Source organism: Pichia kudriavzevii, chromosome 3, assembly GCF_003054445.1.
Source record: "Pichia kudriavzevii chromosome 3, complete sequence".
Classification (NCBI taxonomy): Eukaryota; Fungi; Ascomycota; class Pichiomycetes; order Pichiales; family Pichiaceae; genus Pichia; species Pichia kudriavzevii.
In genome coordinates, this window is record NC_042508.1 from 1219080 (window position 1) to 1246713 (window position 27634).

The 27634-nt window shown below is 35.8% G+C and overlaps 14 protein-coding genes and 1 non-coding gene across 15 annotated transcripts; 10 read left to right on the forward strand and 5 right to left on the reverse strand.

The window, feature by feature from the left end:
* Window positions 1-105: 105 nt before the first annotated feature.
* On the forward strand, window positions 106-1959 carry C5L36_0C05665 (uncharacterized protein; the record flags this gene model as incomplete). Its single annotated transcript, XM_029466256.1, has 1 exon — window positions 106-1959. The coding sequence occupies one exon, from the start codon at window positions 106-108 to the stop codon at window positions 1957-1959; it is 1854 nt and encodes a 617-aa protein (XP_029322116.1).
* A 51-nt stretch (window positions 1960-2010) lies between these two features.
* Window positions 2011-2703, reverse strand: C5L36_0C05667 (uncharacterized protein; the record flags this gene model as incomplete). The annotated part of the gene is made up of 1 exon (XM_029466257.1): window positions 2011-2703. One exon carries the CDS (start codon window positions 2701-2703, stop codon window positions 2011-2013), a length of 693 nt encoding a protein of 230 aa, XP_029322117.1.
* Window positions 2704-3414: 711 nt separating this feature from the next.
* Window positions 3415-4803, forward strand: C5L36_0C05670 (uncharacterized protein; the record flags this gene model as incomplete). The annotated part of the gene is made up of 1 exon (XM_029466258.1): window positions 3415-4803. One exon carries the CDS (start codon window positions 3415-3417, stop codon window positions 4801-4803), a length of 1389 nt encoding a protein of 462 aa, XP_029322118.1.
* Window positions 4804-4890: 87 nt separating this feature from the next.
* Window positions 4891-6504, reverse strand: C5L36_0C05680 (uncharacterized protein; the record flags this gene model as incomplete). Its single annotated transcript, XM_029466259.1, has 1 exon — window positions 4891-6504. One exon carries the CDS (start codon window positions 6502-6504, stop codon window positions 4891-4893), a length of 1614 nt encoding a protein of 537 aa, XP_029322119.1.
* A 244-nt stretch (window positions 6505-6748) lies between these two features.
* Window positions 6749-7489, reverse strand: C5L36_0C05690 (uncharacterized protein; the record flags this gene model as incomplete). The annotated part of the gene is made up of 1 exon (XM_029466260.1): window positions 6749-7489. One exon carries the CDS (start codon window positions 7487-7489, stop codon window positions 6749-6751), a length of 741 nt encoding a protein of 246 aa, XP_029322120.1.
* A 223-nt stretch (window positions 7490-7712) lies between these two features.
* On the forward strand, window positions 7713-8195 carry C5L36_0C05700 (uncharacterized protein; the record flags this gene model as incomplete). The annotated part of the gene is made up of 1 exon (XM_029466261.1): window positions 7713-8195. The coding sequence occupies one exon, from the start codon at window positions 7713-7715 to the stop codon at window positions 8193-8195; it is 483 nt and encodes a 160-aa protein (XP_029322121.1).
* Window positions 8196-8431: 236 nt separating this feature from the next.
* Window positions 8432-9592, forward strand: C5L36_0C05710 (uncharacterized protein; the record flags this gene model as incomplete). The annotated part of the gene is made up of 1 exon (XM_029466262.1): window positions 8432-9592. One exon carries the CDS (start codon window positions 8432-8434, stop codon window positions 9590-9592), a length of 1161 nt encoding a protein of 386 aa, XP_029322122.1.
* Window positions 9593-9820: 228 nt separating this feature from the next.
* C5L36_0C05720 (uncharacterized protein) lies at window positions 9821-12979 on the forward strand (the record flags this gene model as incomplete). The annotated part of the gene is made up of 1 exon (XM_029466263.1): window positions 9821-12979. The coding sequence occupies one exon, from the start codon at window positions 9821-9823 to the stop codon at window positions 12977-12979; it is 3159 nt and encodes a 1052-aa protein (XP_029322123.1).
* Window positions 12980-13412: 433 nt separating this feature from the next.
* Window positions 13413-14858, reverse strand: C5L36_0C05730 (uncharacterized protein; the record flags this gene model as incomplete). The annotated part of the gene is made up of 1 exon (XM_029466264.1): window positions 13413-14858. The coding sequence occupies one exon, from the start codon at window positions 14856-14858 to the stop codon at window positions 13413-13415; it is 1446 nt and encodes a 481-aa protein (XP_029322124.1).
* A 1207-nt stretch (window positions 14859-16065) lies between these two features.
* C5L36_0C05740 (uncharacterized protein) lies at window positions 16066-17424 on the forward strand (the record flags this gene model as incomplete). The annotated part of the gene is made up of 1 exon (XM_029466265.1): window positions 16066-17424. The coding sequence occupies one exon, from the start codon at window positions 16066-16068 to the stop codon at window positions 17422-17424; it is 1359 nt and encodes a 452-aa protein (XP_029322125.1).
* A 2350-nt stretch (window positions 17425-19774) lies between these two features.
* Window positions 19775-19856, forward strand: C5L36_0Ctrna13L. Its single transcript has one exon. It is a non-coding gene; the product is annotated as a tRNA-Leu (tRNA).
* Window positions 19857-20311: 455 nt separating this feature from the next.
* C5L36_0C05750 (uncharacterized protein) lies at window positions 20312-20911 on the forward strand (the record flags this gene model as incomplete). Its single annotated transcript, XM_029466266.1, has 1 exon — window positions 20312-20911. One exon carries the CDS (start codon window positions 20312-20314, stop codon window positions 20909-20911), a length of 600 nt encoding a protein of 199 aa, XP_029322126.1.
* A 184-nt stretch (window positions 20912-21095) lies between these two features.
* On the reverse strand, window positions 21096-24431 carry C5L36_0C05760 (uncharacterized protein; the record flags this gene model as incomplete). The annotated part of the gene is made up of 1 exon (XM_029466267.1): window positions 21096-24431. The coding sequence occupies one exon, from the start codon at window positions 24429-24431 to the stop codon at window positions 21096-21098; it is 3336 nt and encodes a 1111-aa protein (XP_029322127.1).
* A 308-nt stretch (window positions 24432-24739) lies between these two features.
* Window positions 24740-26275, forward strand: C5L36_0C05770 (uncharacterized protein; the record flags this gene model as incomplete). The annotated part of the gene is made up of 1 exon (XM_029466268.1): window positions 24740-26275. One exon carries the CDS (start codon window positions 24740-24742, stop codon window positions 26273-26275), a length of 1536 nt encoding a protein of 511 aa, XP_029322128.1.
* A 206-nt stretch (window positions 26276-26481) lies between these two features.
* C5L36_0C05780 (uncharacterized protein) lies at window positions 26482-27615 on the forward strand (the record flags this gene model as incomplete). Its single annotated transcript, XM_029466269.1, has 1 exon — window positions 26482-27615. One exon carries the CDS (start codon window positions 26482-26484, stop codon window positions 27613-27615), a length of 1134 nt encoding a protein of 377 aa, XP_029322129.1.
* Between the last annotated feature and the right edge of the window lie 19 nt (window positions 27616-27634).

Here is a 27634-nt window from a genome sequence, read left to right on the forward strand (position 1 = left end):
AATTATTGATTAGCGATACTTTTTTTTTGCAATCTTCATGACGTCTCGGTTTGCAAGTTAATTGATAACATTACTTTCTTGTTCTCCATTGAAGGTGATGAAAGCATGAAAAACCAATTCAGTAATTCATCATTTTTAGCAGCAGCTCAAAATAATGTGTCCACTCTGATAGTAAAACCAAACTCTAAATCATTAAATATAGTGCTGGACACTTGTGTCACACAAATTAAGAAGATAGACGAGCCAAAAATTATCAACAGAAATAAAAAACAGAAAATCTCTGCACAAAACAGTGAAGGAGAATTCATAACTAAGTTGAGGGCTTTGACACGAAGACACTATTTGGATCATACAAAACTGAATGAGGAAATGCCTGGATTTGAACTCAATTTTTCCATAGGTGAGTGTGATCGAGCTGCAGCAATAGAACTTCTACATTCTTGGCTTGGTGACAACACTACTAAGCTACTCAAAAATTTCAGCGTCGAACTGATGGTACAGTTTACTAATAGACTGAGACACTTATTGAATTGCTATTGCTACATTGACTCGAGAGTTTCTATATTTACAAGTGCTGAGACCTTAGGTAACTTATTGGCTAAATCAAAAATAACTTCAATATGTAAGCATCCTCAAATTAAAAACGAAATTGAAAAAAGGTTTGAAACAGCATTAACTAAAAAGGATATGGTTGAGAACTGTTCACTTTTTGAGCTCTATAAGAGCTGTGAATATCTGCATCTACTAGCAACTGAGATGGGAATGCCAATGTTCCCGTATCTTATACTTGACCATGATGTTGACGTTGAAAGAATTATTTTTTCTTTATGCACAGTATCGCCCTATGGCGAGGAACTACATGTAGCCCCAGTACTTAATAGTATTCATAAATTCAATTGGAAATTGATTAATAAAATTATAAATACGGCAGAATTTTATGACTTTTTTGCAATTTCTAGAGAACTTGATGTTACGAAATTCATGAATTCCTTCTCTGAGAAAACAATGAATAAGCATATCATTCCACTTATTAAAGAGAACATTACGAAATGGGCTTTAGATAAATTTACCGCTGGTCAGCATGAAACAATTGAAAAAGCTTGTGATAATTTCCATTATCTTGTTAACGACCATTCACTTTTTGAGTTTAGTGATGCGGCTGTGAACCAGATGTGGAAGTATCTCTATGAAAAACTAAAAGCTGATGAAGAAATGGATTATGTGAAGATTATGTCCCCAATAGTGAAGAATTTCAAAAGCATCGATACTACTCTGCGATTTCTGAAAGAAAAGCTATGTGGGTTTGCGCATAAGAATCTCTTCACATTGGATCATTGTAAAAACTATGGTAACGTGGTTTCTTTAATGGAATTTTTATTAGATGCACAGAAAGATCGGTATGAGGCTCTCTCCCAAACCGACCATTACTATTTGACTATTGAAAATTTGAAGCAATTCTCAAAAGTAACTATTGAAGAGAGTGATGGTATAATTTATGAGCTCAGAGAACTATACTATTCTCCTAGCCAACGGCATAATGAATCTGTAAATGATAGCTATAACACTCATTTCGGAGTGAAGAAGAATTGGAAAGTGAATAAACCTTTGCGTGTTAGGAAAAATCTCAAGGCGTTCATTAGTAAACTCAACGTTCGTGAACCAAAAAGAAAGCACTTGTTTAACAATCGTTACCAATTAGTGGAAATGAACGTAAATATGGATAATGGGGAAACAATATTTTTGAAATGCACACCTTTCATAGTTAGTATCCTACTTGCATTTGAAAACCAGACTGTTATAGACTATAAATCATTGATGAGACTTACAAAATTAAGTCAAAGAGTTTTCAGGGACCATATAAAGAAGCTAGTACATCATGGTTTCATCAACATTGAAGGTTCCTCTCTCATATTTCGACAAAATAATAAAGGTATCGCTAAGAATTTAACAATTACTTAAAATAAAAAGAGCCAATTGTAGATAAACACAAAGGTTGTCATATCCACCATTCTATTGTCGTTGTTGCTGTTGTTCCAGCGGGCTAAGTTCAGTTGGAGTTTTATAGTATAAGTCAGTATATCTTTCCAAATCTGTATCATCATTGATGAATCCTGGAATATTGTCATAACTCCTTACCTTAAAAGTACACCCCCCGTTGCTTTTGTTACTCATCGTTTTGTTTCTTTCCATAGAACGTTCATAGATACTATTAAAATATTCCAAACAGGGGTTAGAGCGATACTCAACATGCCATTGACCCATAATGTATTTGGCTATTACACAAACTTTTCTATGTTTAATCATGGTCCTGGAATCTTCCCTTTTCCGTGGATTCAAATAGATGCTACTAAAGTCTACAGGTTCGATGTCATCGATAAGATAAAACGCCAGTCTATCGATCAATTTGTCATCATTAAACAGGGGTGTAATAAAATCTTTTTCGATCCCATTAAGTACCAGCAAATCGAGTATTTTCAAAGCTATTACTTGTTCCCGTGGAGTACCATACTTCAACTTTTTCCTTATGGCACGTGCGGCTTCGAGTGCACCAGGTTCTTTCGAATGATTCTGCGTCCTGATTGCTTCAATTAGTAAACCTACCTGCGTCTCAAGGACATTGTCGTCACCAAGCATGAGTAGGGAACAACACAAGTAAATTATCTCGGATACTGTTGTAAATTGATGAGAACTAAATATACCCATTAGTTCCTGTCTAGCTTTTCAACTGTCAGTATGTATTGGTATAACTCGAAGAAGACAGCCTAAGGTTACAACTAATACGTAATCTATAGTGATGACACAATAATTTTATGGTGGAATGTGTCAATTGACTTTTCGCAACCTCCCTTTCGCAGCCTCCCTTTTGCAGCCTCCTTTTCAAAGCACCCCCTTGCATCAATCCCTTAATAATTGATAAAGGCCATGTTCTACATTATACTTTGTATTGGACCTTGACGAACGTTTCTACTTGATTTCGCAATAGCAGAGCTGGTTAGGGGCGTGTTTTGCTTGTTACCACCTAGTTGTGATTCCAAAACAGTATTTAACAACCAGCTGCAATGAAGGCTCATGTTACATTGTGTGTGCAAAGTATGAAGTGAATTACGTTGTTCATCAGGTTATCATCTATTAGTCCTTTTATTATTCACAGAAGCGGGAGCAATAGTATCTTCTATTATTGTTGCCCAATCGTTTTCCATATCCTTTTCTTGTGGAAACGCTACTTAAAAATAAATATTAGGTAAACTTAACCCTTTCAAGACTTAATGTTGATTCTGTCCACCAAATTTTCCCAACTAGATTGTCGCACACGATCGGGAATATGATTATATTTTTTTTTTTCGGCGCCTACTTATTTGAACATCAGATTCACCACATTTCCTTGCATACTATTAATCTTCTAAATGAATAATAATGTTCAATAAATCTTTGCTGGCGACACTACGACTGCATAGTTCTCCGATCACATGTATTGAGAATTTCTATATTCCATCATCACTTACGTATATAAATGAGGATGATTCAAAATCAATAATTTTCAATCCAACTGTGATAACTGCTGACGAATCCGGATTGATCGTTTGGTGGAACCTCATCACATGTAGGCCGTTTGGTGTATGGAAAGCCCATAATGATTCTGTTTTGACGGTAAAACAGTTAGGTATTAAGTGGACCCAGAACAGTGAAGAGAGTGACTTTACGTCACCAATCACATATGATTCATACGGCCAATTATTAACACATTCAAAGGATGGGAGTGTAAAGATTTGGAAGTTGCTTGATGTTACGTCAAAGGAAAACTTGGAATTTACATATACCGGTTTACTGAAGAAAAAGGTAACGACAGAGGACGAAATGAAGTCCGTCACACCACCCAAGCTATTTGAAATGCCTGTTAATACCCTGAATTTTGCTAATATTGACATAAACATAGAGAACTTTCTCATCACTCCTTCGACTATAGACTCTGATGGATTTGATATCTATCAGATAGATTTGAACATGAGAAGAGAACATGAAAAATTGAAAAGAGTAGTACATGACTATAAATTAAGCACGCCAGATAGTGAAGTTAAAATTACGGAAATAGAAGATGATCAAATATCACCAATGGACTTCACTAGAAGATGCGGACTTGGTGTTATTATGAAAATCAAATGGCTTGACACTAACACTTTTATAATTGGTTATGAAAGTGGACAAATTGTTGTTTATGAATTTGCCAAAGATGAAGGTGACTTTAAAGTTAAGAACATTTTTAGTGATGCATCTTTGATAGGAAACGCTATAACTGCTTTAACATTCGATGCGATGAACAAAAAAATACTATTTGGCTCGACTGGCAGTGAAGTTGCTATCATGAACCTTGATGACCATCAAGTCAAAACATTTTGTACTAAACATAAAGGCATCAATGATATTGATACTGATTCCTCAAAAAATACTGTCTCTTTGATCACTTGGGATGGATACACGAGAATATACAACTATGATGAAAATGATGTTTTGAAATTTGTTATGAAAATGCGTCGACAGGTCCCAACAATTTCAACCTCACAAGAAGCTGTAGACGAACAAAACAATGGAATAGTCGAGTCTAGCAATATGCAACGTCAACGTGCTAATGTTCTCAAATTCACTGAAAAGCAGCTAGACCCTAGTACGAACAAAAATATTGAAGTAGAATATTCCAATGGCAGGAGTAAAAATATTATTAGAAGGAATAGGGAAAAGATTTTTTCTAGCAGATATCTGTTTGTCGGGTATCAAGATGGTAAAGTTGCCGTTTACACTATACAATGATCTGAAAGAAATTCAAATTCAGCTTAATATTATTCTTATCGGCTTTCCCTGTATATATTTGATATGTAATTATATAGTTAATGGAGTTCACATTGCCATATCACTGTCTGCATCGTTTTTATGATTGAATTTACAAAACCTTTCAACAATTTTATCATCAGTCAGTCCCGTATTTACACGCTCTTGAATGGTTATGGGCTCGCAAGGATAACCTGCGGAAGAAGCGGGTATACGTATTGATAATTGTCTGGCCTTTAAAGAAACTATGTCGTCAAAATACTTTTCTTGTGTATCCACAGTCTCTTGAGTATCTACACACTCGTTCCTCCCATGTCTCTGTCGAAACCACGGATGAAGCGTTGCTTGTTCAACTGTCAGTCTTTTATCTGGGTTGACCACTAATAATCTACTGATAAGGTCAAGGGCAATATCATCAATTTCATCCCAGTAAGGTGAATAAAATGCAAATTTTGCTTCTAATATCTGTTGTCTCATTGAAGGTGGCCCTAACTCTTCACTAAACGGTGGAAATCCACAGAGACAAACATATAACAATACACCAACAGACCACATATCGACCGACTTGTTATATTTCCTATACTGTGAATTGGCTAGCACCTCAGGCGCAACATAGGCTGGAGTTCCACATAAAGTTGTTGTAAACTGAAACTTTCCAATTGACTTTGCCAAACCAAAGTCTGCTATTTTCACTTGCACAGACAACTCTCCTTCATCCCATGGTTGTTTGTATTTTTGGTTGGGCCTGGTTGGAATAATGCTTAACAAGATATTCTCTGGCTTCAGGTCACGATGAACAATATCCTTTGAATGTAAATATTCTAATCCTTGTAGAAGTTGCCTGGTTATTTCCTTTGTCTCCTCTTGACCCAGTTTTCCTTTAGTCACGATTCTATTAAACAATTCGCCACCATTAACTTTCTCAAGGACCAAAAATGTTGTCATAGAATTGATGTTAACTGGCTCGATATATTTATCGTAAAATCCCACAATATTGGGGTGATTTAGGTTCATTAATATTTCTAGTTCCCTATTTAGTTGATTAGCATCTTCACTTATGTTTGTTGGATTGAAGATCTTCACAGCACACACAACCCCAGTTTTCCTATTCCGAGCTTCTTTAACCTGAGCATAATGACCCGTTCCTAGCACTTTATTGGTCAAAATATATTCATCAAAGAACGAACTGACATCCGATCTGAACGCGTCGTGATAGCTAACAATAAAATGCAAACTGGATGCAAATGAGATCTTATCACCATCTCTGAGTAAAGCTGAGTTATTTCTTCCCACTATAACATCATTTATGTATGTTCCATTTGAGCTAAAATCTTTTACTAAGATTAAACTTCTGTTGTTTAAGCTTTCACCAATTACAAATTGACAGTGCAAAGATGAACAATCATTTTCCCGTATTATAATATCATTATTCTTAGAAGATGATCTTCCAATGCTTATAAGCTGTTTGTATGGTATATTTACATCTTCATATTTCGAGCTGTTCAAACTATGTAAGGTTGCAAACACTGCCATATTAGTTATCTTTGGGCGTTTGGTAGAGCGTTCCAGTTCATTTTGTTCTTGAGCACTGGACTCTTTAAAATCAAGCCTTGGATCGCCAAGAGATACTTTTAGCTGTCTCTTCTTACCCGGCTGTAGCATATCTATCCTATTTAATGACATGCAGCTAGCTTTTAGTGTTTGGATGGTTGGGATCCAAGGAAGAACTAAAGAACAGAAAATGCAATTGTTGACTTTTGGATTACAATGCTTAAGCGCGTTCTGTAAACAGCGTAAGTCATTAAATCATGAAATTAAACTTACATACAACTATAAACGTATCAGGGAAGAAAGGTTTAACAAAGAGGCCCTATAAAATATATTGGAGTAGGAAATAGAGTATTCAAAAAAAGACACTGCAAAACATTTATTTGAAACATCCGTCAACGGCAAGTTTATCGGCCATAACGTTACCATGGACTCCCGAGTGGCCTTTCACTTTAACGATTTCCACCTTCCCAGAATTCTCTTCTATCTTCTTCACCAGTTCACGACATTGCTTAACCAGGTCTTTGTTGGCAACATCGGTGCCACTACTAGTTTTCCAACCGTTTTTCTCCCATGCTTTGCCCCAGTTGGTAATAGCCTCCTTTGAATATTGAGAATCTGTATGAATAACATACGTATTTTTCTTGCCGTTTTTAACTTCTTCATATGAATTCTCTAGTGCATGCAAGATACCCTGCAGTTCACCTCTGTTGTTAGTCTGTTCACCAGTGACACGACCACTGTAATTTCTGGGATCATCTGGACCGTAATAAACACCATAACCTGCCTTTGAACCTCCGGTTTTAGCTTTCTGGTTGTTTTTGGATGCACCATCTGTGTAAATCTCAACCTTTGAATGAGTAAAGGGTTTTGTACTGATGCTAGGTGTTAGATAAGGTTGGGGTGAGCTGCGTAAACTGCGACAACTAGCCAATGATATATTGGGCCTTAAAGATGGAGGAACTGATGAAAATGAATTTAAATATGCATCTGCTTCAGCCTTTGTTTTGAAAGACTTGTACTGACTACCAGAATAGCCCTTTACCTGATTGGAACAAGAGTTCCAGTCTGTGTATATACCTTTGGTTCTACCATTTTTAACCGCATAATACTTTGTCATATCAGCAGATCACTGGGCTGGAAATAAAACATTCGTCGGGTACTAAATGTACAGGAAGAAGTAAGAATAAATGGCGTCAATGAATGGCAAAGTCGTTTAGGAAAGTAATTCTCACGCGTTGTATCCTCAGGCCCATAATCGACAAATTGTGAACATCTTTTGGAGTCAGCCTTTTTCAATGTAGCAACTACGATGGATAGCAGCCCCACGAGTAAACACTAAAATGGCGATCAAAGGTTTAGGAAAAATTGATCAGAATTATGATGGAAAGAGCGTCAGAGTCGGTATACTCCATGCAAGATGGAATGCTGAGATTATTGACGCCCTAGTTGCAGGTGCCATTAAAAAATTGAAAGAGTTCAATGTCCCCGAGGAAAACATCATTGTCGAATCAGTTCCAGGCTCTTACGAACTTCCATATGGAACAAAGAAGATGTTTGAAAAGTACAATTTGGATGTTATCATTCCAATCGGGTGTTTGATCAAGGGATCAACGATGCACTTTGAATACATTTGTGAATCGGTGACAAACCAACTTATGAAGCTACAATTTGAGCTTCACAAGCCCATAATTTTCGGAGTTCTCACTTGTCTCACTGAAGAGCAAGCACTACAGCGTGCTGGTATCTTACCAGGGATGCACAATCACGGTGAAGACTGGGGGGCATGTGCTGTCGAAATGGTTACCAAATGGTACCAGCAATAGTTTTTATTTCTTGCTTACGTAATCTGAAACTCACTTAATATTTAAGTTTATTTTTTTCCTCGCATTTAATTTGAGAGAGAAAAAAAATTTATTAATGTCCTAAATCTATTTACATACTATGTAATAAAACGAGGTCTAATCTTAGCTCTGAAACCTGTTGTTATCCAAATTGAAGATAAACTAACTTATATATATAGATACAACAATAAGATACCAGTTTTTAGAAATAGTTTCCAATGGCTGTCGAGAAGGAGGAAAAGAATATCGTAGCCTTAGTGAGTGAAGAAAATGACAATGATTTTTATTCATCTGACGAAGAGTTAGATAAAGGGTTTTCTTTGAACCAGAATAAAACATCAAACGCTAGAACATATGACAAATTTCAAGTTGGCGGCAACGGAGATGAAGATGAAGATGTTAATGCTAGTGATAGTGATGAAAATGTGAATGGGAACTATAATTTTTCTTCAAAAGAGAGTGAAGCTGTTGATATTGAACTTCCTAAGCAAAAAAAGATGACAAAATCATTCATCGACAGAGCAAACGAAGTTAACCGTGAAGAAGAAGAAGCGGATGATGATAATGATGATGATGATCAGTATTTTGGTTTTTTGAGCGGAGATGGTAGTCAGGATGAAGGCGAAGAAGTTACGAGTGAAAATGCTACTGATTCGAAAACTCCAATCACAGATTCTCAGAAAAAGGAAACTTCTAAGAAGGTGAAGAAGTTAACCGCCAAACAATTAGAGAAGGAAGAACAAAAGATTAAAAAATCAGGTGTGGTCTACCTGTCATCGTTACCGCCATACATGAAACCACAAAAGTTGAGACATGTCATGTCTAGGTTTGGTGAGGTTGGTCGTATTTTCTTAAAACCAGAGGATCCTAAGATTTACAAGTCTAGGATTAAATCAGGAGGTAACAAGAAGAAGAAATTTGAAGAAGGGTGGGTTGAATTTATAGACAAAGCTAATGCGAAGCTGGCTGCAACTACACTAAATGGAAATATACTTGGTGGAAAAAAACGCAGCTTTTATCATGACGACGTGATGAATGTTAAGTATTTGAAAGGTTTCAAGTGGTTTGATCTAACAAATGCATTGAACAGGGAGGTTGAGGTTCGTGAAAGTAAAAAGCAAGCTGAACTATCACAAGCACATAAACTCAATAAAGCATTTATCAAGAACGTTGAAACGAGTAAAGTTGTCACTAGAGTCAAAGAAAGCAAGAAGAGAAAGCTTGAAAGTAACGATACCAAAGATGCAGAATCACCTACTGAAATACGAAGAAACTTCAAACAAAGAAATGTGGCTACTAATAGAGCTAATGCCGATAATTCTATCAAAAATACAAATGAAAATACCAAGATCAAATCTGTGTTAAACAAGATCTTTTAAGGTTGACCAGCTTGTAAAAGATTTAATTTATAGAAGGAGACACCAAAGTAGGACCTATATATCTGTACAACACTGTCACATTTAAAACAATTTTGTTTGTAAAGTGTACCGCACTACGACATCAAGCGGCGCCATTTTTTTTTTTTCATTTTTTTCAGTTACATGTTTCTGAAAATTCAAACTGATGTCTTAAGTAAGTACTGAATTTTCCTTCCTTGATTTACAAGGATGTTGGCTGTGAAACCATCTAGAAGACGTATATTTTTCTCTGTGGTATACTTAAATGCTGCATCGAAACCAAATGTTGCAGCCTTTTCACATAGGTTTTTTTCAACAACTTTACAGAATTTAAAGGACGTACAATCAAAAGCACAGAAGTACAAGAGCAAGAGAACAAAGCTGGCACCAGAAAAGAGAATCCAAACACCAGAAGAGTTATTTCATTCTGCATCTAATGTTGACATTGAAAATTTAAAGAAAGACGTTGAAGAAAGGACAAAATTGAGATATATTGAACCAAACAAACTTTGGATCTCAAAAATTTTTCCCGATCTAAAATTGCCTCCAAACTTTTCCTTTTACGATGATCAATCAAACAGAGATTATATCAAGTACCAGCTTGTTAAAAAGTTTGGAGACGTCTCAAATAAATTTGTTTGGAAAGATTTTCAATATAATGAAGTTGCTGTAGGTGATGTTGTTGACCTCTCAGGTAACTTTGAAAAAGGTGATTTATCAGTGATAATTGGCCTTCCTGAAGATCCCGAAGATCCTAGATATACTTTATTGAACGCATATGGTGAGATTCAGTTTGTTTCGAGATCTAAGATGGGAGTTAGGTTGCCTAAAGTGTTTCCGAAAGAATGGTTTTGTAATTCTCTCATGGAAGAAGAACTATTCTGGGAGGGGTTAGACTATGATGAAATTGTACCCATTGGTAAGCCAAAATACAAGTTAGAAGATGTCATTGACAGAAATAAGATTTTTGAAAGTGCTATTGCTAGGTCAATCTCAGGTGAAAATGCTGTCAAAACTTATATATTACCATCACTTCTATCAGGCCTGGTATCTCAAATCTTATCGAAAATTAACACCAAGGCATGGCAAATTTTACCTAATACAAATGTCAAACTAGAAATTGTGCACAATATCTTACAAAGTAACGAGGGGCCAATTCAAATTACCCTTTATCAAATGTACAGAGCAGTCCAGTTAACTGACCTTAAAATTTTAATGAATAATTTGAAAGTTACTAAGGCTGAAGACATAAGCAAAGCATATAAATTGTTATTTGACACCATAACTAAAAACCTCTTTATCGGTAATCAATATGACTCAATTAGCTTGGGAAAAACTGTATGCGGTGGCTCAAATTTGAATCTTGAGGTTGACATCGTTGACTTTTACGCCTTTATATTGGGTCTGCGGAAAAATAATCAATTGTTCATGCATGATGCATTTACTAAGGCATCGTCTTATGTCCTGGCTCTCCCATTGAATAGAATTGTCAGATTTAATGGAATGGTCCAGGCATTCAAAGATGACAACTCGCTATACCCTCTATTGTCTGGTTATTTGAAGGATAAAATCGAACAAAAAAATATCAAGAATGCCAACTATAAAAAGATATTACCATTCTATATAACATTCATTGATTTGCTAAAACTCTACTGTTCAGGATCGGTTCAGAACAACATATTAGAATCTTTTGTCATGAAAATCATGAGAAATATTCCAGATTATAAAGATCTTGATATAACTAACTCCATCGTTTTTGACCTATTATTAAAAACTAATGAAATCACGTCACGCGAGGGGCCTTCCAAATGGTGGGACAACGCTATGCTGCCTTTCAGTGGTGTTTCACTAAAAGCTGACATGGAACAAGCATATTATGATTCAATTACGGAGGAAAATATCTCTAGCTTTGTTGATCTTGAGCACGATTCAACTGACAAAAGGGTCAAATTCAATGACATTGTTTATTGCATTGACTCCGAAAACCCCCTAGAAATTGATGACGGTATCTCAGTCAAGAAACTAAATCAAGATGAATACTTAGTTAGTACTTTTGTTGCGGATCCATCCTCATATTTAGAGCCAGAAGATTTGATATCCAGGATTGCATTAGAAAGAGGTTTGACTCTTTACTTGCCAGACCTCTCAGGTACTAATGCCATTCCCCTTCTACCTCTTGAATTTGGTAAAAAAATTCAGCTAGGTTATTTTGGACAAGATACAAGAGCGTTGAAAATATCATTCAAGTATAATGAGAAAACTAAAAGGGTTGTACACTTAAGTGATGATGAGGTTATTAACTTTGGTGTGGCAAATAGGTTTGTTAAAATCGATTACAATTCTGTCAATAAATTACTGTCAAATGACCCGCTTACAGAGTCTATTCTTCATGAAAAATTGGCCAATTCGGATATTCCAATATCTCAAGTCAAACAAGACCTTCACAGTTTAAGTATAATTTCTCAACATTTAAATGATGAGGCGACTAAATCTGGTCGTATCTCTTTGTTTGACCAAATTAACGTTAAAAAGGAGATAGCGAACATTACTGAAAATGAAGATAAACAAATCCAACTTGTTTTCAAAGATATTTATAATGACGATACCATTAAAGATGCACAGTTGCAGGGAGCGAAATCAGAACAGTTGGTTTCAGAAATCATGGTCAAAGCAAACAATATTGCTGGTAATTTTTTTGCAAGAAATAAAATACCAGCTATCTATAAAATTCAACTTCCACTAGAAATGTCTCCTCAAGTAGCAGCGTTCTCGAAGAACGTTACTCTTAAGAAAAATGCTGACTTTAAGGATTTGACAATATATCAAGAATACTTGACTAAGTCAACGATAGCTCCTTTCCCAGAAAAACATGAATTTTTGAACATTACTCGTTATGCTACAGTTACTTCTCCGTTGAGAAGATTTTGGGATTTTGTTAATCATTGGCAATTGCATTCTTTCTTATCTACGGGTAAACCCAAGTTTACGCAGGATCAAATAGACTATATGACCTTGCAGCTTAAATATAAAGATGAACTAAACACAAAATTAGCAAATAAGGTTATTGGATTTTACACCTTCAAAGCATTGCAATATTTACAAGAGCATCAAGGCCAAGAAGGACAGCTATTGTTTAAGGTGATTGTTACCAAGAAACCTAGCGAGGACGGTTTAATTGAAGTTATCCTTTTGGACTATGGTGTCAGGTGTATTCTGGAAACCAGCTGGTATGCTTTGAACGCAGAAAAAGCTGACACACCAAAGGCTGAAACCAAAGATGTTGCAATAGGTGACATCATCGATGACGCAACTATTAAAGATATTGACTTACTCGATGGGTCTATTTTATTGACGAGCAAATCTGTTTAAAATATCCATACTTGTAAATAGTATTGTAGAACTCCCTTGAATTATATGTTTTCTGTGAATTACTGTAGGCTTTGAATTTTATAGTTTAAAAAGTCCATGAATTTATAAATGTCAAGCCAATTTACTGATACTACCCAAAAAGCTTTAAATATTATTCACTGTAATTTTTAAAGCAACCCCGATTTGATGTGTATTATTTGCTAAAATTGTAGAACTCGGGAAGAGCTCTCTTGCTGGGGTTGTGAAACCGTAAAAGAGTTAAGAAGATGTAGTTACTTCTTTACAAGTCTCTTTGGACTACTGAAGGGAATTAATTGATTGGTCTATCTAAAATGTACTTTAGTTTATTATATATTATCTAATTATATCACGTTGACTTTATTAAAGTTCAGAAAATGTCAAAAACAAGAAAAAATATAGCATATTTAACCAGTTAAAGGAGGAATTGGAATTCTGGAGAATCGTCACCTATAGTTCTCCTGCGGCCTCTATCATCAATTCCAGTCTCAATCACCCTTTGGTTTTGCTTGTTTCTTCTGTAAAAAAGAATTGAAGATGTCATACTGCAAATCGACGAGATCACTAGACATCCAAGGGTAAAGGCGTGGCCCAAAGTGTAATTTGGAGGGGAGCGATATACTTGAGGACTAATTGCACCAGAGACATTGCCTAATGTTTGGTTCAACCCAATTGAGGTGTATCGTTTATACCTCGGAGCTGTATTCGAGGCAATCCACGATTCATTTATACCAGTGCCCGTATATATTGAAAAGGCAACAAGATAACATGCAAAATATTTAACACCATCATTTTTTACAGCAAGTAACAATATGTACCCTGCTATTCCAAAGATGTTAGTAAAAGCAATAAAAGGACCTCTCATTCGGGTTCTATCAGACAATTCAGCTGCAACTAAAAAGACAATACCGGCAAATAAATAAACAGGAACTCCCAAATATTGTGCTTCTAAAGCATCATAACCTAAACCAGATTTTAAGATAGAAGGTAGGAACGTTGAAAACCCATATAGGCAAACATCCTGCGTGAATTGTATTACATATGAAAGGTGTGTCTTGTAATCAGCAATTGCTTCTAAAACCTCCGACCACTGGAATGAACTTGAATCCATAAAGAAAACCCGGCGTCTTTCTCTGTCCTCATAAGCCTGTTTTTCTTCTTCGGTTTTTATCAACCCTGTGGGGTTATCAGGTAAGCCTAAAAACAACCAGATTGATGCTAGCAATGATAGGATTCCTTCGATCAAAAAAATGTATTGCCATGGCTTAAGTGATCCAGATGATATTTTGGTGATTCCAGTAGCAATAAGACCCCCGAAGGCACTTGCTAAAGACGATGACGCAAAAAAGTAAGCTGTTCTTCTGCCCAACTCATCTGGGAAATAATAATCAGTAGCAATAACCGACATACAGCTGAAGAAAGAACCCTCGAACAATCCTAGTAGTAGCCGGATGGCCATAAGACTGCCATACCCGGTTGCAAACATTGTACAAAGAGAACAAACTGACCAACAAAAAACCATTCCAGCAAGATAATACTTTGGTTTTGGACACAACTTCATGAGCCAAACACCTGGTAACATGACAGGTAGGTATGTGGCATACAACACAGATGCAACATTGGAAAATTGTGTGCTGGAAATTCCTATATCAGCGTTCATGCCAGCAACACTAGCATTACCAATATTGGATCTATCAAGGGATGAAAAAAAGTAAATAGTAGCTAACATAGGCATCAATCTCCAATCAAACTTATGCACCAACTTCCTCTCAATTTCGGAGAGGTTTTCTAAAGGGCTGACTTTTGTTTCGACGGAGATGCTTATCTTATAATTGTCTTTTTCAGAGTCCCTTTCCGTCATACTTACTTCTCAATATTATACTTTATACAATTTTATTGTAACTTAGGATATCTATGTTCAAGTTGGAGTCAGCGTAGTTTAAATAAAAGGAAAAAAACACCCGTCAGTGGAAACCTCAGATAAGAACACCAAAAGTTGACACACTTCGAGTTTGACAAAATAGGAAACAAAATGTTTTCGTGGCGATAAACAAAAGCGATAACGGAAAATGATCTTCCGCCGGAGCTATCTTCCGTTGATAAGGTACTATACTGCATTGTGGTTTTATTGCCTTTGTTTATTGTTACATACGCCATGAAAAAAAAAACATTAACTTTGTTCTTTGAAAACCCACGTCTGGTGTGTATATGTCTTCTAGCACAGTCATTTTTTCTCTAGTGTTTACTAAATTCAACGTGAAATTGTATGTAAATAATTGATGGCTATCATGAAAAAACTGTTATCGCTCTCCGTATCCAGTATCGAGAAAGATGCAGCGCCTTATTTTGAGACTCATATTACACGCCAAAATCAATGTATAAAACAACATCCTCTTAAGCAGTTCGTCTCTCTTTGGAATTCGTCTCTTAACATGTCACTTAGAACAGAGAAGCTAAAATTGATGTCGTAAGTTTATTCTATATAAACTCCAGCCCAGAAGAGGCAAATTCTAACAGAAAATCTGATGTAAACTCAAAATTTAGCTGCAAGTTCTGCAAAAAAAGAAAGGTATGGAATCGATTATAAGTGAAAAAAGTTTACCCAAGCAAATGAATACTAACATCAATGTATTTGAGGACTACAGATTAAATGTGACTTTAAAAACCCTTGCTCCAACTGCCTGAAACATAATATTGTATGCGAGCCAGTCGTCCAAGATTTAAGACAAAAAAAATATACAAACCATTACATATCGACATTAAAATCACAACTGAATAGATTGGAAAAGTTTTTAAGTTTGTTAAAAAAAGTAGATACAATCTCTAGAGATAGACTATTGTGCAATTTTGATTTATCATCCAACACAGAATCGCTTGACCTTCCACCCACATCATCTGACAATGACAAAAATCATCTGAAGGATAAATTCATTTCTTTTTCAAAACCGCCAATTTATACGTCCTCAAAGCTTAGAAATATAAAACAAAAAACTAAAAAGAAGACATTCACTCCGTTTCACCATCACACTACCGTAAAATACATTACAAACTTCTTCAAATGGAAATATATGGAGAATAATCTATATATTTACAGAGAATCTTTCTTGACGGACTTTTTTCGTGAAGAAAATGGTCCTAATAACTCTTTAGAGTATTGTACCGAAGACTTAATTTATGCTATATGTGCAATAGGCTCAATAATAGATTTTGGTGATGATTACTTTATGTACCAGGGTATTTTATTTGACACGCCTGAAAAATTCTACTACCAAGCAAAATACCTCATATTTCAAAAACTGAATTCAAACAGTTATAACGAAATTACATCCATTCAAACTCTTTTATGTCTTTCTTACTTCGATCTAGGAAGAGGGAATGATTTATCAGCGTGGACATTAGCCGGTATTGCATTTCGAATTGGCACTTTTGACAACTTTGAACTAGACCCTAGACTTACTGTTGGCAACAATATTCTGAACACCCACCTGACGCTCACGGAATACGAAGCTAACGTGAAAACCAGAATATACTGGGGGTGTGTGATTGCCGACTCATATATCTCTTTTGTCTTAGGCAAATCCCCCACGCTGAGGCATCTGCGAGCAACAATGCCTCATTGTAAAAACTTACCGTTTTTGAAAGGCATTGAAAGCTTCTTGTATTTTGATCCGGTTGCAAAAACACCTATAATTGTTAATATATCCAGACCCCTAGAGAAGTTGAACGTGCTCTATCAGCTTGCCAATAGATATCATGACCTAGTCTATAGAGATTCATCATCAAATAATGGTCTGTCAACCTTGTATTATCTGGAAAAGTTCAATGTGGACATATTTCATTGGAAGGATTCACTCCCTAGAGATTTGTATTGGACAAAAAATGAACTAAAAAGCAATGGATACAACATAAATTTAATGTTTTTTAGGTATCAGTATTACCTGATTTTACTTTCATTTAACAGAGACTTCATCGATGCTGACAATAGTTTAGATGAAACTGTATCTCCTGCCTTGATTTGCACCAGTGCGATCGAAGACCTCTATACATCCATTCAATGTTTTTCAAAATTTCATTCTTTAAAATATGCTTCATTAAATATGGTGTATTTAGCTATTCTGGGTATTCAAATTGTCCCCAAACTTCCAGAAAACATAGCTCTAACTGTCCAAAAAAAATCTTTGATCAATATTTTTGGTTCAGTGTTGGCCGAAGGTGCATCTGTTTACGAAATCGCAAAAGATGCCTACGAGGCATATCTCGCTAATTTCAAAGATTTGGGCTTGAAGCATAATATAGGAAGTAGAAGTCCTGACACAGATAGAAGTAAACACAGTTTAAACCATATTTTGGCTCCTGTTAGTTTTCGTGACGTTCAAGAAACTGTTGGTTTTGACGAAAGTTTAATTCCTTCCTTGAACTATGGATAGGATACTATCTTGTCCTTGTAAAAAGCCCTCTATGTACTATTTGAGCATTCTTGAATTGTCACTTCTGTTGTTATACTTAAGTTTGAAGCTCTTATCCCCAAATGACAAGACTATTCATAGTAGTTAAAATCTAATTTTTGTGTTGGGAACCAATCAAAATTTCCTTTAGTATACTGTATAACACTCTACAGTAGGCTTATTTATATTTGCTTCACTTATGTTAATATTCTAATTCCTAGAAGATTAGATCTGCCTGTAATGCCTTTTGTATTTGCGCATTCATTGTACAACTAAAAACAGCTTAGCTTGCATAGTGACTTTAGTTGTTTTATGCAAAATCCGAACATTTGTTGTGTACAACCATCGCCATGCTTTTGGTTAAATAACTACACTAAGTGGTTATAAAGTATTGGGTATAATTAATTTGTAGCTTATTAGTTGTAGGTCACATCGTCAGAACAACCTCAATAAGCAGAATCAGTATCAGTTTTTGAAAATCTGGTGTTCAAAAATGAGCAATATCAGTAAGGAAAAAATAACTTCATTTCTCTGCCACTTCATCTAATAAAGAATAATCTCATATATTTGTATTAATCTACGCTCTCTAAGTTTCAGCAAGTTGGTGTTTTAATTACATATTTCAACGAAGAACTAAAAAAAAGTATAATAGCTTCTAGGCCTAGCTATAATGTTATAAGGTATTAAAAAGCAATTCAGCACATTAAGAAAGGATATGCCGTAAATAATCGATTTTGCGCCCAGCTTGGTCTTTAATTAGTACTTTGTTTTATTGAAAAGGAAAACACGAAAACAGAATTTAGAACCAAAAATTAAAATGTATCTCCTCTATCTTATAAAATACCTATTTTTATCAATTTGCCCTTAAGAATACTATCCTTAGCTGACTATTTCAAATAAAATGCCAATGATACTAGGTGTAAAGTGTCCGGAAAGGTTTTATCAAAATAGAAAGCAGAAAGACGCAGAACATGTTTAATAAAACTACGCTTACTAGTAAATAGATTCATACTACTACTACAGCTAGCCAACTATAAAACAATAGGTTATAGGCTCATTTACAAGTCGCAAGCGCTTGGAACCCAGCAAAAGCATTTAGTAGCTGTTTTTCATAATGTTGAAAATCTACATGATTCATGAAATAAGTAATTTTTGGTTTTCTTATTATGCCATTTTAATCAAAGCTGTCACTAGAAATAACACTTTTAGCAGAAAATAGAGATTTTCATAGTACTAGCGGCATATAATAATTCATCTCCCAAACTCCATTAAGTTAAAGCAGACTGACATGTAGATCACGTTACAAAATTTATAAAACCTTGTTTGCTGAAGTTATTGTTGAGATGCATACAAAAGCTATTAACTGGTCGTAACTATACACCTCTTTGTCAGTTCCAATAGGGTTGATGAGATCTAGTCTATACAACTTTTAGGATTGAAGAAAAACACTATTTCTAAAGTGATAAAATTATTTTTAAATTCCACAACTACCAGAGATAAGTTTGTCTAGGTGTGGCTAGTTTACTATACAACTAATATGCCTAATAATATTAACTGCCGTTCTTTAGCTTCTCCTTTCATATTACTTTAGGTAAGCTCTTGTATTAACTATTTAACCTACAATTTTTGATATTGCTATCAAAATCAGGATGAAATATTATCAGCAGTTGAATATATTTCGTATTGCTAAATATTTACTTAGCTGTCAAAGAATTATGTCTTGTTGGATATATAATTCGACTGGATAAATCACAAAGGTTAAAAACTAAGATTATATTCAAAAGCTCTATTTTGGAAATTAATGTGGATAAATTTAAAATTGTTAAAACATTTGAAAGGGATTTTTCAAGATGTGTTCCAAAAAAGGAAGTGCCAGTAGATAGACGATAACATACTGATGTTTAGATTTCGAATTCAGGATAGTGAAGTTAACAAGGGTCAAGTATCCGGAGTAGGAAGCAAAGAGAGTTAGTCCCGTTGATCATGTAGAGTATCAGTATAGAGAAGGCGTCGGAGACACTGTCATTAGTATAAATTAACTATTTTTTATCAAGGGGCTATGACAGGACTGGCATAGTAAAAAATTAAGACTTAAAACATAATAAGCTCATAAAGATGTCTGCCACACGAAAAAGAGAAGCAACAGAGGGTGATTCCTGGTTGCTGGCGTGAAGTATGTAACACAGACGATAACTGGTAATATAGAATAGATAATGCTGATATAGCTTCTAATCGGAAGTGAAAAGAGGAAAAGGAGAAGCAAAAGAGATATTTTCTCCAACATATGAAATAGATGCGACACCTTACTTAAAGTCCATTTAAAATTTCAATTGGCAGTTTGGCCGAGTGGTCTAAGGCGTCAGGTTTAGGTCCTGATCTTTTCGAAGGCGTGGGTTCGAACCCCACAGCTGTCATTACTTTTTTGGTTATAAAATATAACTAAACATACTTATATTACTTACAGCTTGACTCCATTTATTCATGGTAATGAATTCGAGACTGTGAATGCAATGTTGCTTTAGTTTGTTGTGAAATTTCTGCTTCAAAAATTGATTTGGTCAAGTTTACTTTTCAAAACCAACAAATAGATCAAAAAGATATTTCTGAACCAACTAGTGATGTCAGATACCAATAAGCTCACTTTTTCTGTTTACTACAGTCTGAGGTACATAAAGCTTTGTCTTCAATTATGATTGTGCAGCTCACCATTCATGTGTCTGATTTTGCTATGTCCGATTATGATGTGTAATCTGAACTGTGCTTTGTTCTCGCGGGTGACATAAATTGACCTTTCAAGGTGTGAGCACGCCACCGCAAATCCGAGACCATCAACCTTTTTTCCTAAAGATTGTACTACCAATAAAGTAGAATGGCAAAAAAAGGAGGAAAGAAAGGAAAAGAAGCACCTGTTCAGCAGCCCGAATCTGATTCTGATTGGGAAGATGGTGCAAAGAAACCATCTAAAAAGCAGTTAGAGCAAGCGGCTAAGAAACAAGAACAGTTAGAGAAGAAGAAGGAGCGTGAGTTGTTACTTCAGATGGAGGAGGCTTCAATCAAGTCTAAGAAAGGTGGTAAGACTAAGAGCCACAAAAAAGATGATTTGGATGATGCACTTAATCAGTTTGGTCCTAAAGGTACAATCTCTGCCGATGGTTTAGATGATTCTTTAGCCGCGTTGACTTTATTGAAGAAGGATGCCGTTACTAACAAAGATCTGGACAGACATCCCGAGAGAAGATTTAAGGCCGCTCTAGCCTCTTATACAGAAAGAAGATTGCCTGAAATTAAGAAAGAGAATCCAGGTCTAAGAAAACAGCAGATGGAACAATTGATTTACAAAGAATTTCAGAAAAGCCCTGAGAATCCTTTCAACCAGGAGACAAATATTAGTTACGACGCCAATACAGAAGAAGTCATCGGTAAGAAGAAAGAAATCCGGGATAAAAGATCTAAGAAGTATGAAAAGTAAAGTGCAATCATTTTAAGGCCAATATTTAACCTTGAGTAACTCTTATGTAACTTAGGCGATTTCACGACAGTAGTCTTTAACGCCTAACTATATATATATCTAACAGTAACTTACAAAAATATACAATTCGAGACGAACAATTATTGTCTAACGATAATTGGTGCTCAATTCATTGAAATGGCCCTTAAAACAATCCATCGTCATCACCGTCACCAACATCAGCGTGGTTTGCCTCCTTTACGTTTTCTGATCGATGGGGAGTACCATTTTCAATGCTACCATCATGACCATCTTCGTCTTCGTCTTCGTCATCAATGATTTTTGATTTTGTTCTCTTCAGTTTCTCGGTTTCATCATCGTCACTGTCAGAATTCTGAGCTTCTGCTTCTTCAATATCACCACCATCATCATAATCATCATTCAATGCTTCACTATACTCAGCATCTTCATCGCTATCGTCAATGAATTCCCTTGAAAGTTTACTATCCTTTTGATGAACTTTTTTCTTCTTTGCAGCCGGTGCATCACCCTCGTCGTTAACATCTTTCTTCTTTCTGCCTCTTTTCTTTTTTTCTTTTGGCTCAGGTGATTTTTCAAGTTGGTCCTTCATATCCTTTTCTTCTTCAAGCCTGAGTAAATTCCACTCTTGTTGTTGTTGCTCTAGCGCTTTCCTTTCGGCAATGAGTTTAGCCTCAGCCTGCTTGCGTTCCTCTTCTTGTTTCAGCCTGGCTTCTTCCTTTAATCTATCCTCCTCTTGCTTTATTTTTTTAGCCTCTCTAAGTCTAGATTCAAAGCCTTGTTCATGACTTTTCTGCTCTTCCAACGACTTTTCCAGTTGTTTCAAAAGTGTGTTACCCATTGATGCTCGAAGCTTCAAATCTTCTGTTGGGTATGGTGGATGCACCTTACTGTCAGCTGCCATATCATTCAAAACGACAATAGCATTTTCCAAGCCTTTGATAGATTTCTCTAAATCTTCCATAGTCCTTTTGTTCGGTGGCAGCTTTTTGATGAAATCAGCAAGCTGAAATTCAATGTAGGTTAAATTGAACTTGTAGGCTGGAATAGGGTTTAATTTAAATGACCTATCCGCATATTCAAATGCCTTTTTGAAGCAATCAATATTCTTTTCCGACAGCCCTCTCAATAACCAAGCTCTAGCAAAGTAGTTTAGTAATCTGGCATCATTCCCATCGGTGAACCTAGTCAATGCTAACTCATAGTTTTCAATGGCTTTGGTGAACTGTTTCAAATCCAATAGGCAATGCCCTAAATTTAGATAGACAGTAATATCATTCAACGAATCCCTGACTTTTCTAAATATTTCTAAAGCTAAACCATTTTGTTTCTTCTCAGCGAATATAATTGCAATACCCTGAGCAGCATAAGCATTCTTGGGATCAAGGTTCAAAACTTTTTGATATAACTGTGCAGCCCTCACGTAATATGCATCTTTTTTTTGCTGGTCTTTTACTTCTCTTGCTAAAGTACAATAAATATTAGCCATTGAGATTAAGGCATAACAATCGTGTGAAGTATATTTGGTCAACGTTTCTCGGTGATGTTCACTTTCAGAGTCCTTTTTGTCGGTGACTAATCCATGTTTGGAGCCAAATTTTTTTATATACCAACCATAAAATGATCTCACTTCCAAGTCATCTGATTCTGCTTCTAATAAGCGCTGGACTTCTTCATTAACATTTCTATCTTCGGACAAACAAGCAATTGTCAACCATCTGATTTTTGCACTGACATAATGAGGACATCTTTCAATGATCTTGTTGTAGATGTCCATTGCGTCCTTTATTTTGACAGGGTCATTGGTAGATTCTTCAGCCCTAGCAACATTATAATTTAAAGTAATCTTAAGTGCATCAGTAATCAGTGGTTCTTTAGAATTTTGCGACTCAACGTTTTTAAGCGCTTTCCTGAAATATTCTTCTGCATCACCGACATGATTCTCAAGTAAGGAAAAAACTCCTAAGTTATTAAACAGTATTGCCGATATCTCTTCTTCTGTTTTTCCTGACATCAATTCTTCATCCTTAGCTTTCATTATATATTCCAATGATTTAGAAAGATCACTCTCTTGATACAAGGAAGACAAAGTGATTAAAGCAGAAATAGATACGGCTTCATTTTGGTCATCTGCAAGTTTAACATATTTCTCCAAATATGTAATGGACTTTTTCTTAAATTTCTCAATTTTGGAGTACAACATACCCAACGCATATGTAACTTCCAAAATTCTAGAGTTCAATTCTTGAACTTTCTCAAGAGCTCTTATTGCATCATTGAGTTCTCCTCTAAGGACCAAACATTGGGAGTAACCAACTCTCGCCAAACTGTTGTTATCATTCAGCTTAATAGAATCCGAAAACATTTTTTGTGCCTGAAGAACATCACCTGTTAACAGTTTGCACCTTGCCATCCAAAACAATGCTTCACTTTTGATGAAGTTAGTTACATTAGTGTTGTTAATAATTTTGTCGCAAATAGCTTTAACAGTTTCAACATCACCCCTTGAGTAATAATATGATGCAAGGATAATGTGAATAACTTGATTGTTAGGGTCCTCCTTGTATGATGCTTTAGCAAAAGACATAGCTTCAACATATTTAGCTTTGAAATTTTCATCCGAGGTAGAATTTAAAAAACAGTCATCGAATTTTGCAATGGAGATCAAAATCTTTGCTTCCAAGTTCTTTTCTGGATTAACTTGAATGGAGTTTTGCCAAGCTTGGTTGGCTAGGTCCTTCCTATCAAGAAACCAATAACACAAACCAATACCTATTCTTGGATCTGGCCTTAACAGCGGATTCAATTGTAAGACTTTCTGAAATACTTTTAAAGCAGCAAGATAGTTCTGCCTATACAGGTAAAGTTTACCCTTTCCTAGAAGAGCTAGGCAGTTCCGTGGGTTATTTTGCAACAGAATGTCAAAATTCCTCGATTCTTTTTCAAATTTTGTTCTCTTACCTTTATTCTGCTTTGATGTGAGAGATAAAACTGCCTCAGCCAAAATATTACAGTCATTATTTGCGGATTTATTCGTCTTCATAGAGTCCTTGATTTCAGTATTTGCAAGTTCAAAAACTTTGGAATCATCAAACAAGTCCGCCTTTAAGATATGTAACCAAGCAGCAAAACACTTAAGTTCAGACACGTCATTCAAAGAAGAGTTGGCCAAATGTGGAGTCTTCAACGCCTCTTCAATAACAGCGGTTGCCTCAGTGATTTTGCCTAAGTTAGCATAAGCTTGCGAAACTAACATCCAGTATTCTGCAGGACACTCTTCGTTGGATAGCAATAAACATAGTTCATTTGAGTCCTCAGGCAAATCATTGGCTGTGTCTATGACAACTTCCTCACCTTCTTCTCGTAATGGTATTGCAATGGTTGTTGAAGTGAATTTTTCTCTAAGTTTGTCATCTTTGATTTGATCCAAATAGAAATCAGCCTGGAGGGACGCCTCAAAATCGCCCTTGATAACAGCCGGCTCAGTCAATTGAGATCCCATTGAGATGTTTATTATAGACCCTTACACTTTGTCGTGTTGTCAACTCACATTCTTAAAAAAGAGTTTCGTTGATGAACTGGGACATTTTGTCGTTCACTAGACCTGATAAATTCATGTACTCGTCGCTATCGACCGCATACACCCGTACACTACATAATGCTTAATTAGATAAATTTCTACGCTGTACTGATTTTACATTATTTTTTTTTCTTTACAAGAAATGTTTTTAAGACACATGAAATAAAAGATTCTTCGGGAAATTCTTGGTTCAGTTTATAGGCTAGATAAAGGTAATAGTACTTTTTGAGATGCCCGATCCAAGTACGGTGAAAATCATGAGACTCCATGTGGGAGGAATATCTAAAGAGTTAGCAAATTCAATTTCCGATTTGGAGCAGAGGTTTTCTAAAATTGGTAAAATAGTAAAACCTTTTGAGGTTCATGAGAAGCCGGTCGTTGAATATCGATTTGCATATGTTACTATGAAATTGAATAAAAAGGAGTATTCCAAGCTTAAGCAGACGTGGGATGGTGTCAAATTTAAAGGATCCAAATTGAAAATTTCGATTGCAACAATTGATTATCGTGCTGCGTGGGAGAAAGACTCCAGAAGGCAAGACAACAAAATCAAGGAAAGAAGAATCAGGGAGATAGGAGCGTCGAAGAGGGCAGACAGAATTTCAAAGAAACAGGAAAACCCATTCGATGCTGCTTTAATCACAAAAGGGAGATTTAGAAAAACACCTAGGAAGGGCAACTTGAAGTTGATGACTGTTCGAGTCATATTGAATGGTCGAGCGAAAAGAATCAAGTGTAAAATTAGTAAACTTTGGGGTTATGATAAGAATAAAAAGTTGACCGAGTTGACTCATAGATTCATTGCTGGAGAATGGAGGGATGGTAACGACCATGTTGTTGATCGCTTTACAGGTAAGGTTGTAGTGCTTGACGAAGACGGAATAAAGGTTTACGAGGATAAAGGGGAAGAAATTGTTGAGGAAATTATGGACGAAAAGATGAAGCAAAATAAGATCCTTGAAGCTATGCTTAATAAATACAATTTTGAAAAACCTGTAGAAATCGATAACTCCGAAGATGAATGTGCAGGACCTGAATATGAAATGGATTATTGTAATAATGTGGAGGGGGATGAGGAGAATTCAGCAGAGGAAATCACCTTAGATTATAAGGGAATACCGAAAAAGGATTGTCTTAACCCTACTCCTGCGTCCTTAGTTGAAGGATATAGGCAACTCGAAAAGGTGGTAAACTTTGATACAGGCGAAGAGGAGGAACAAGCGACTTCGATTAATAGCAACAACTTTTTGAAGGGAGGAAAAGCAGAAACAGAAGCGGAGACAGAAGCAGAGGAGGATCATGACTATGAGTTTTTGCCTACCTTTGGTAAACCTGATCCGAATGTCACTAACCTACATAACGATGATGAAAGTGAGGAAGAGTTCATTCCGAGCTTTGGTACCCCCCAAAATACCAATGAGAACACCAAAAATACGACAGAGAAATTAAGGGATTTATTGGACACCAGTAAGATAGCTCAAACGCCAAAGCCTATCGATGTGGTTGAGAAGAGGAAAGACGAAATCTTATTACCTACAATAAAGAAAACCATGAACGTTGGTTTGTTTTTTCCACATTTTGATTCTGCCTTCTTGGTAGCACAGTCACAAATCAATAAACTTAGAGAAATCAGAATTAATGAAGAATTTGGATATGATGAATGGTTCTGGAAGAGTAGAGGAGAACTAAACAGAGAATTTAGAAAGTTACGTAGAGACGCCTTACGCCGAAATAAGAAGAAGTCTAAAGCTACTGCTTTAATTTGACGGTGATGTGTCGCTTTTTATCCAGGTGATCAATTTGTAAAAGTAGTAAATAATTGCATTGAGAAACTTATTTATTAGTGAAGCTAAAATATCATAAAAACATAAAAAGGGCAGTACGCGTCTTGTGGATATCTTTTTTTTCGTCGATGCCTTCACCTAGTATCAACGTACCTCCAATTTTAGAATGAATTTAGTACTAAACGATCATGCCAGTGGAATTCAAATACCCATGGGTAGGTGTGGCCATTCCTGCCGCTTTGATAATATATTTACAATCTTCAACAACTTATCTATGGATGCAGGATAAACATGAAGTACTAAGCGATCGTATTTTTTTGATTTTTCAGTTTGCCAACATGATGCTGTGGATATCTTACTGTTTGGCCATCGTAACACCTCCTGGTTCTCCTGCCCCAGACTATCAATTACCTCAAAGGGAGTTTGGAAAACATCAAACAATGTGGAGGAAGTTTTGCATCAAGTGCAATAAATACAAACCTGAGAGAACTCATCATTGTAGAAAATGTGACAAATGTGTTCTTAAAATGGATCATCATTGTCCATGGACGAATAATTGCATAGGCTTCAAAAACTTCCCTCATTTCATCAAGTTTCTTGTTTGGATAGAGGTAACGCTTTTGATAGGGTGGATTTATTATGCCAAGAAACTTTATGGTATTTTCGAAATGAGAAGTTTGCCATCATATCTAATCTCGACTTCGGATGTAACAGTGTCCATAATAAATACATTGATGGTATCGTTCATTCTTCTAACTATCTCGATATTATTTATAAGATGTCTTTCCTCTGCTGCATCAAACCAAACGATGATTGAAGAATGGGAATGTGATAGAATTCAAGATAACTTTTTCACAGAAAAGTTGTGGATCAAGGTACGCCATAATTATTCAAAAATATACCCCGACGAACGATTTCCAGATCTAAAATCATGGAAAGTGAATTATAGGATCCTTAAGCAAAACACACAGATTCCTTTAAATTTCACTTATGAGGATTTGGTGTTTCCTTACGACCTTGGTTCTGCGTACCTGAATCTAGTTGATTCTATTGGCCCTTTATATACATGGATTTTACCATGGGGAGGTCCAAATGGGGATGGTATTAATTTTATTAAAGATGCGTTGAAGGAAGACCAAATAAAGTTACCGTTCCCTATAGATGGATCGAATTTTGATGATCCAAAATCTACTTTTTTTGGAATTGATGACGATAATGAGCTAGTTACAAGCAACGACTGGGCCAACTATTTAGGCGAGACTTTGAATGATTTTGGAGTTGATCTAGAAACTGAGACTTATGATGATAGTAAAAATAAATAGAATTAACGTAAGTGAGATA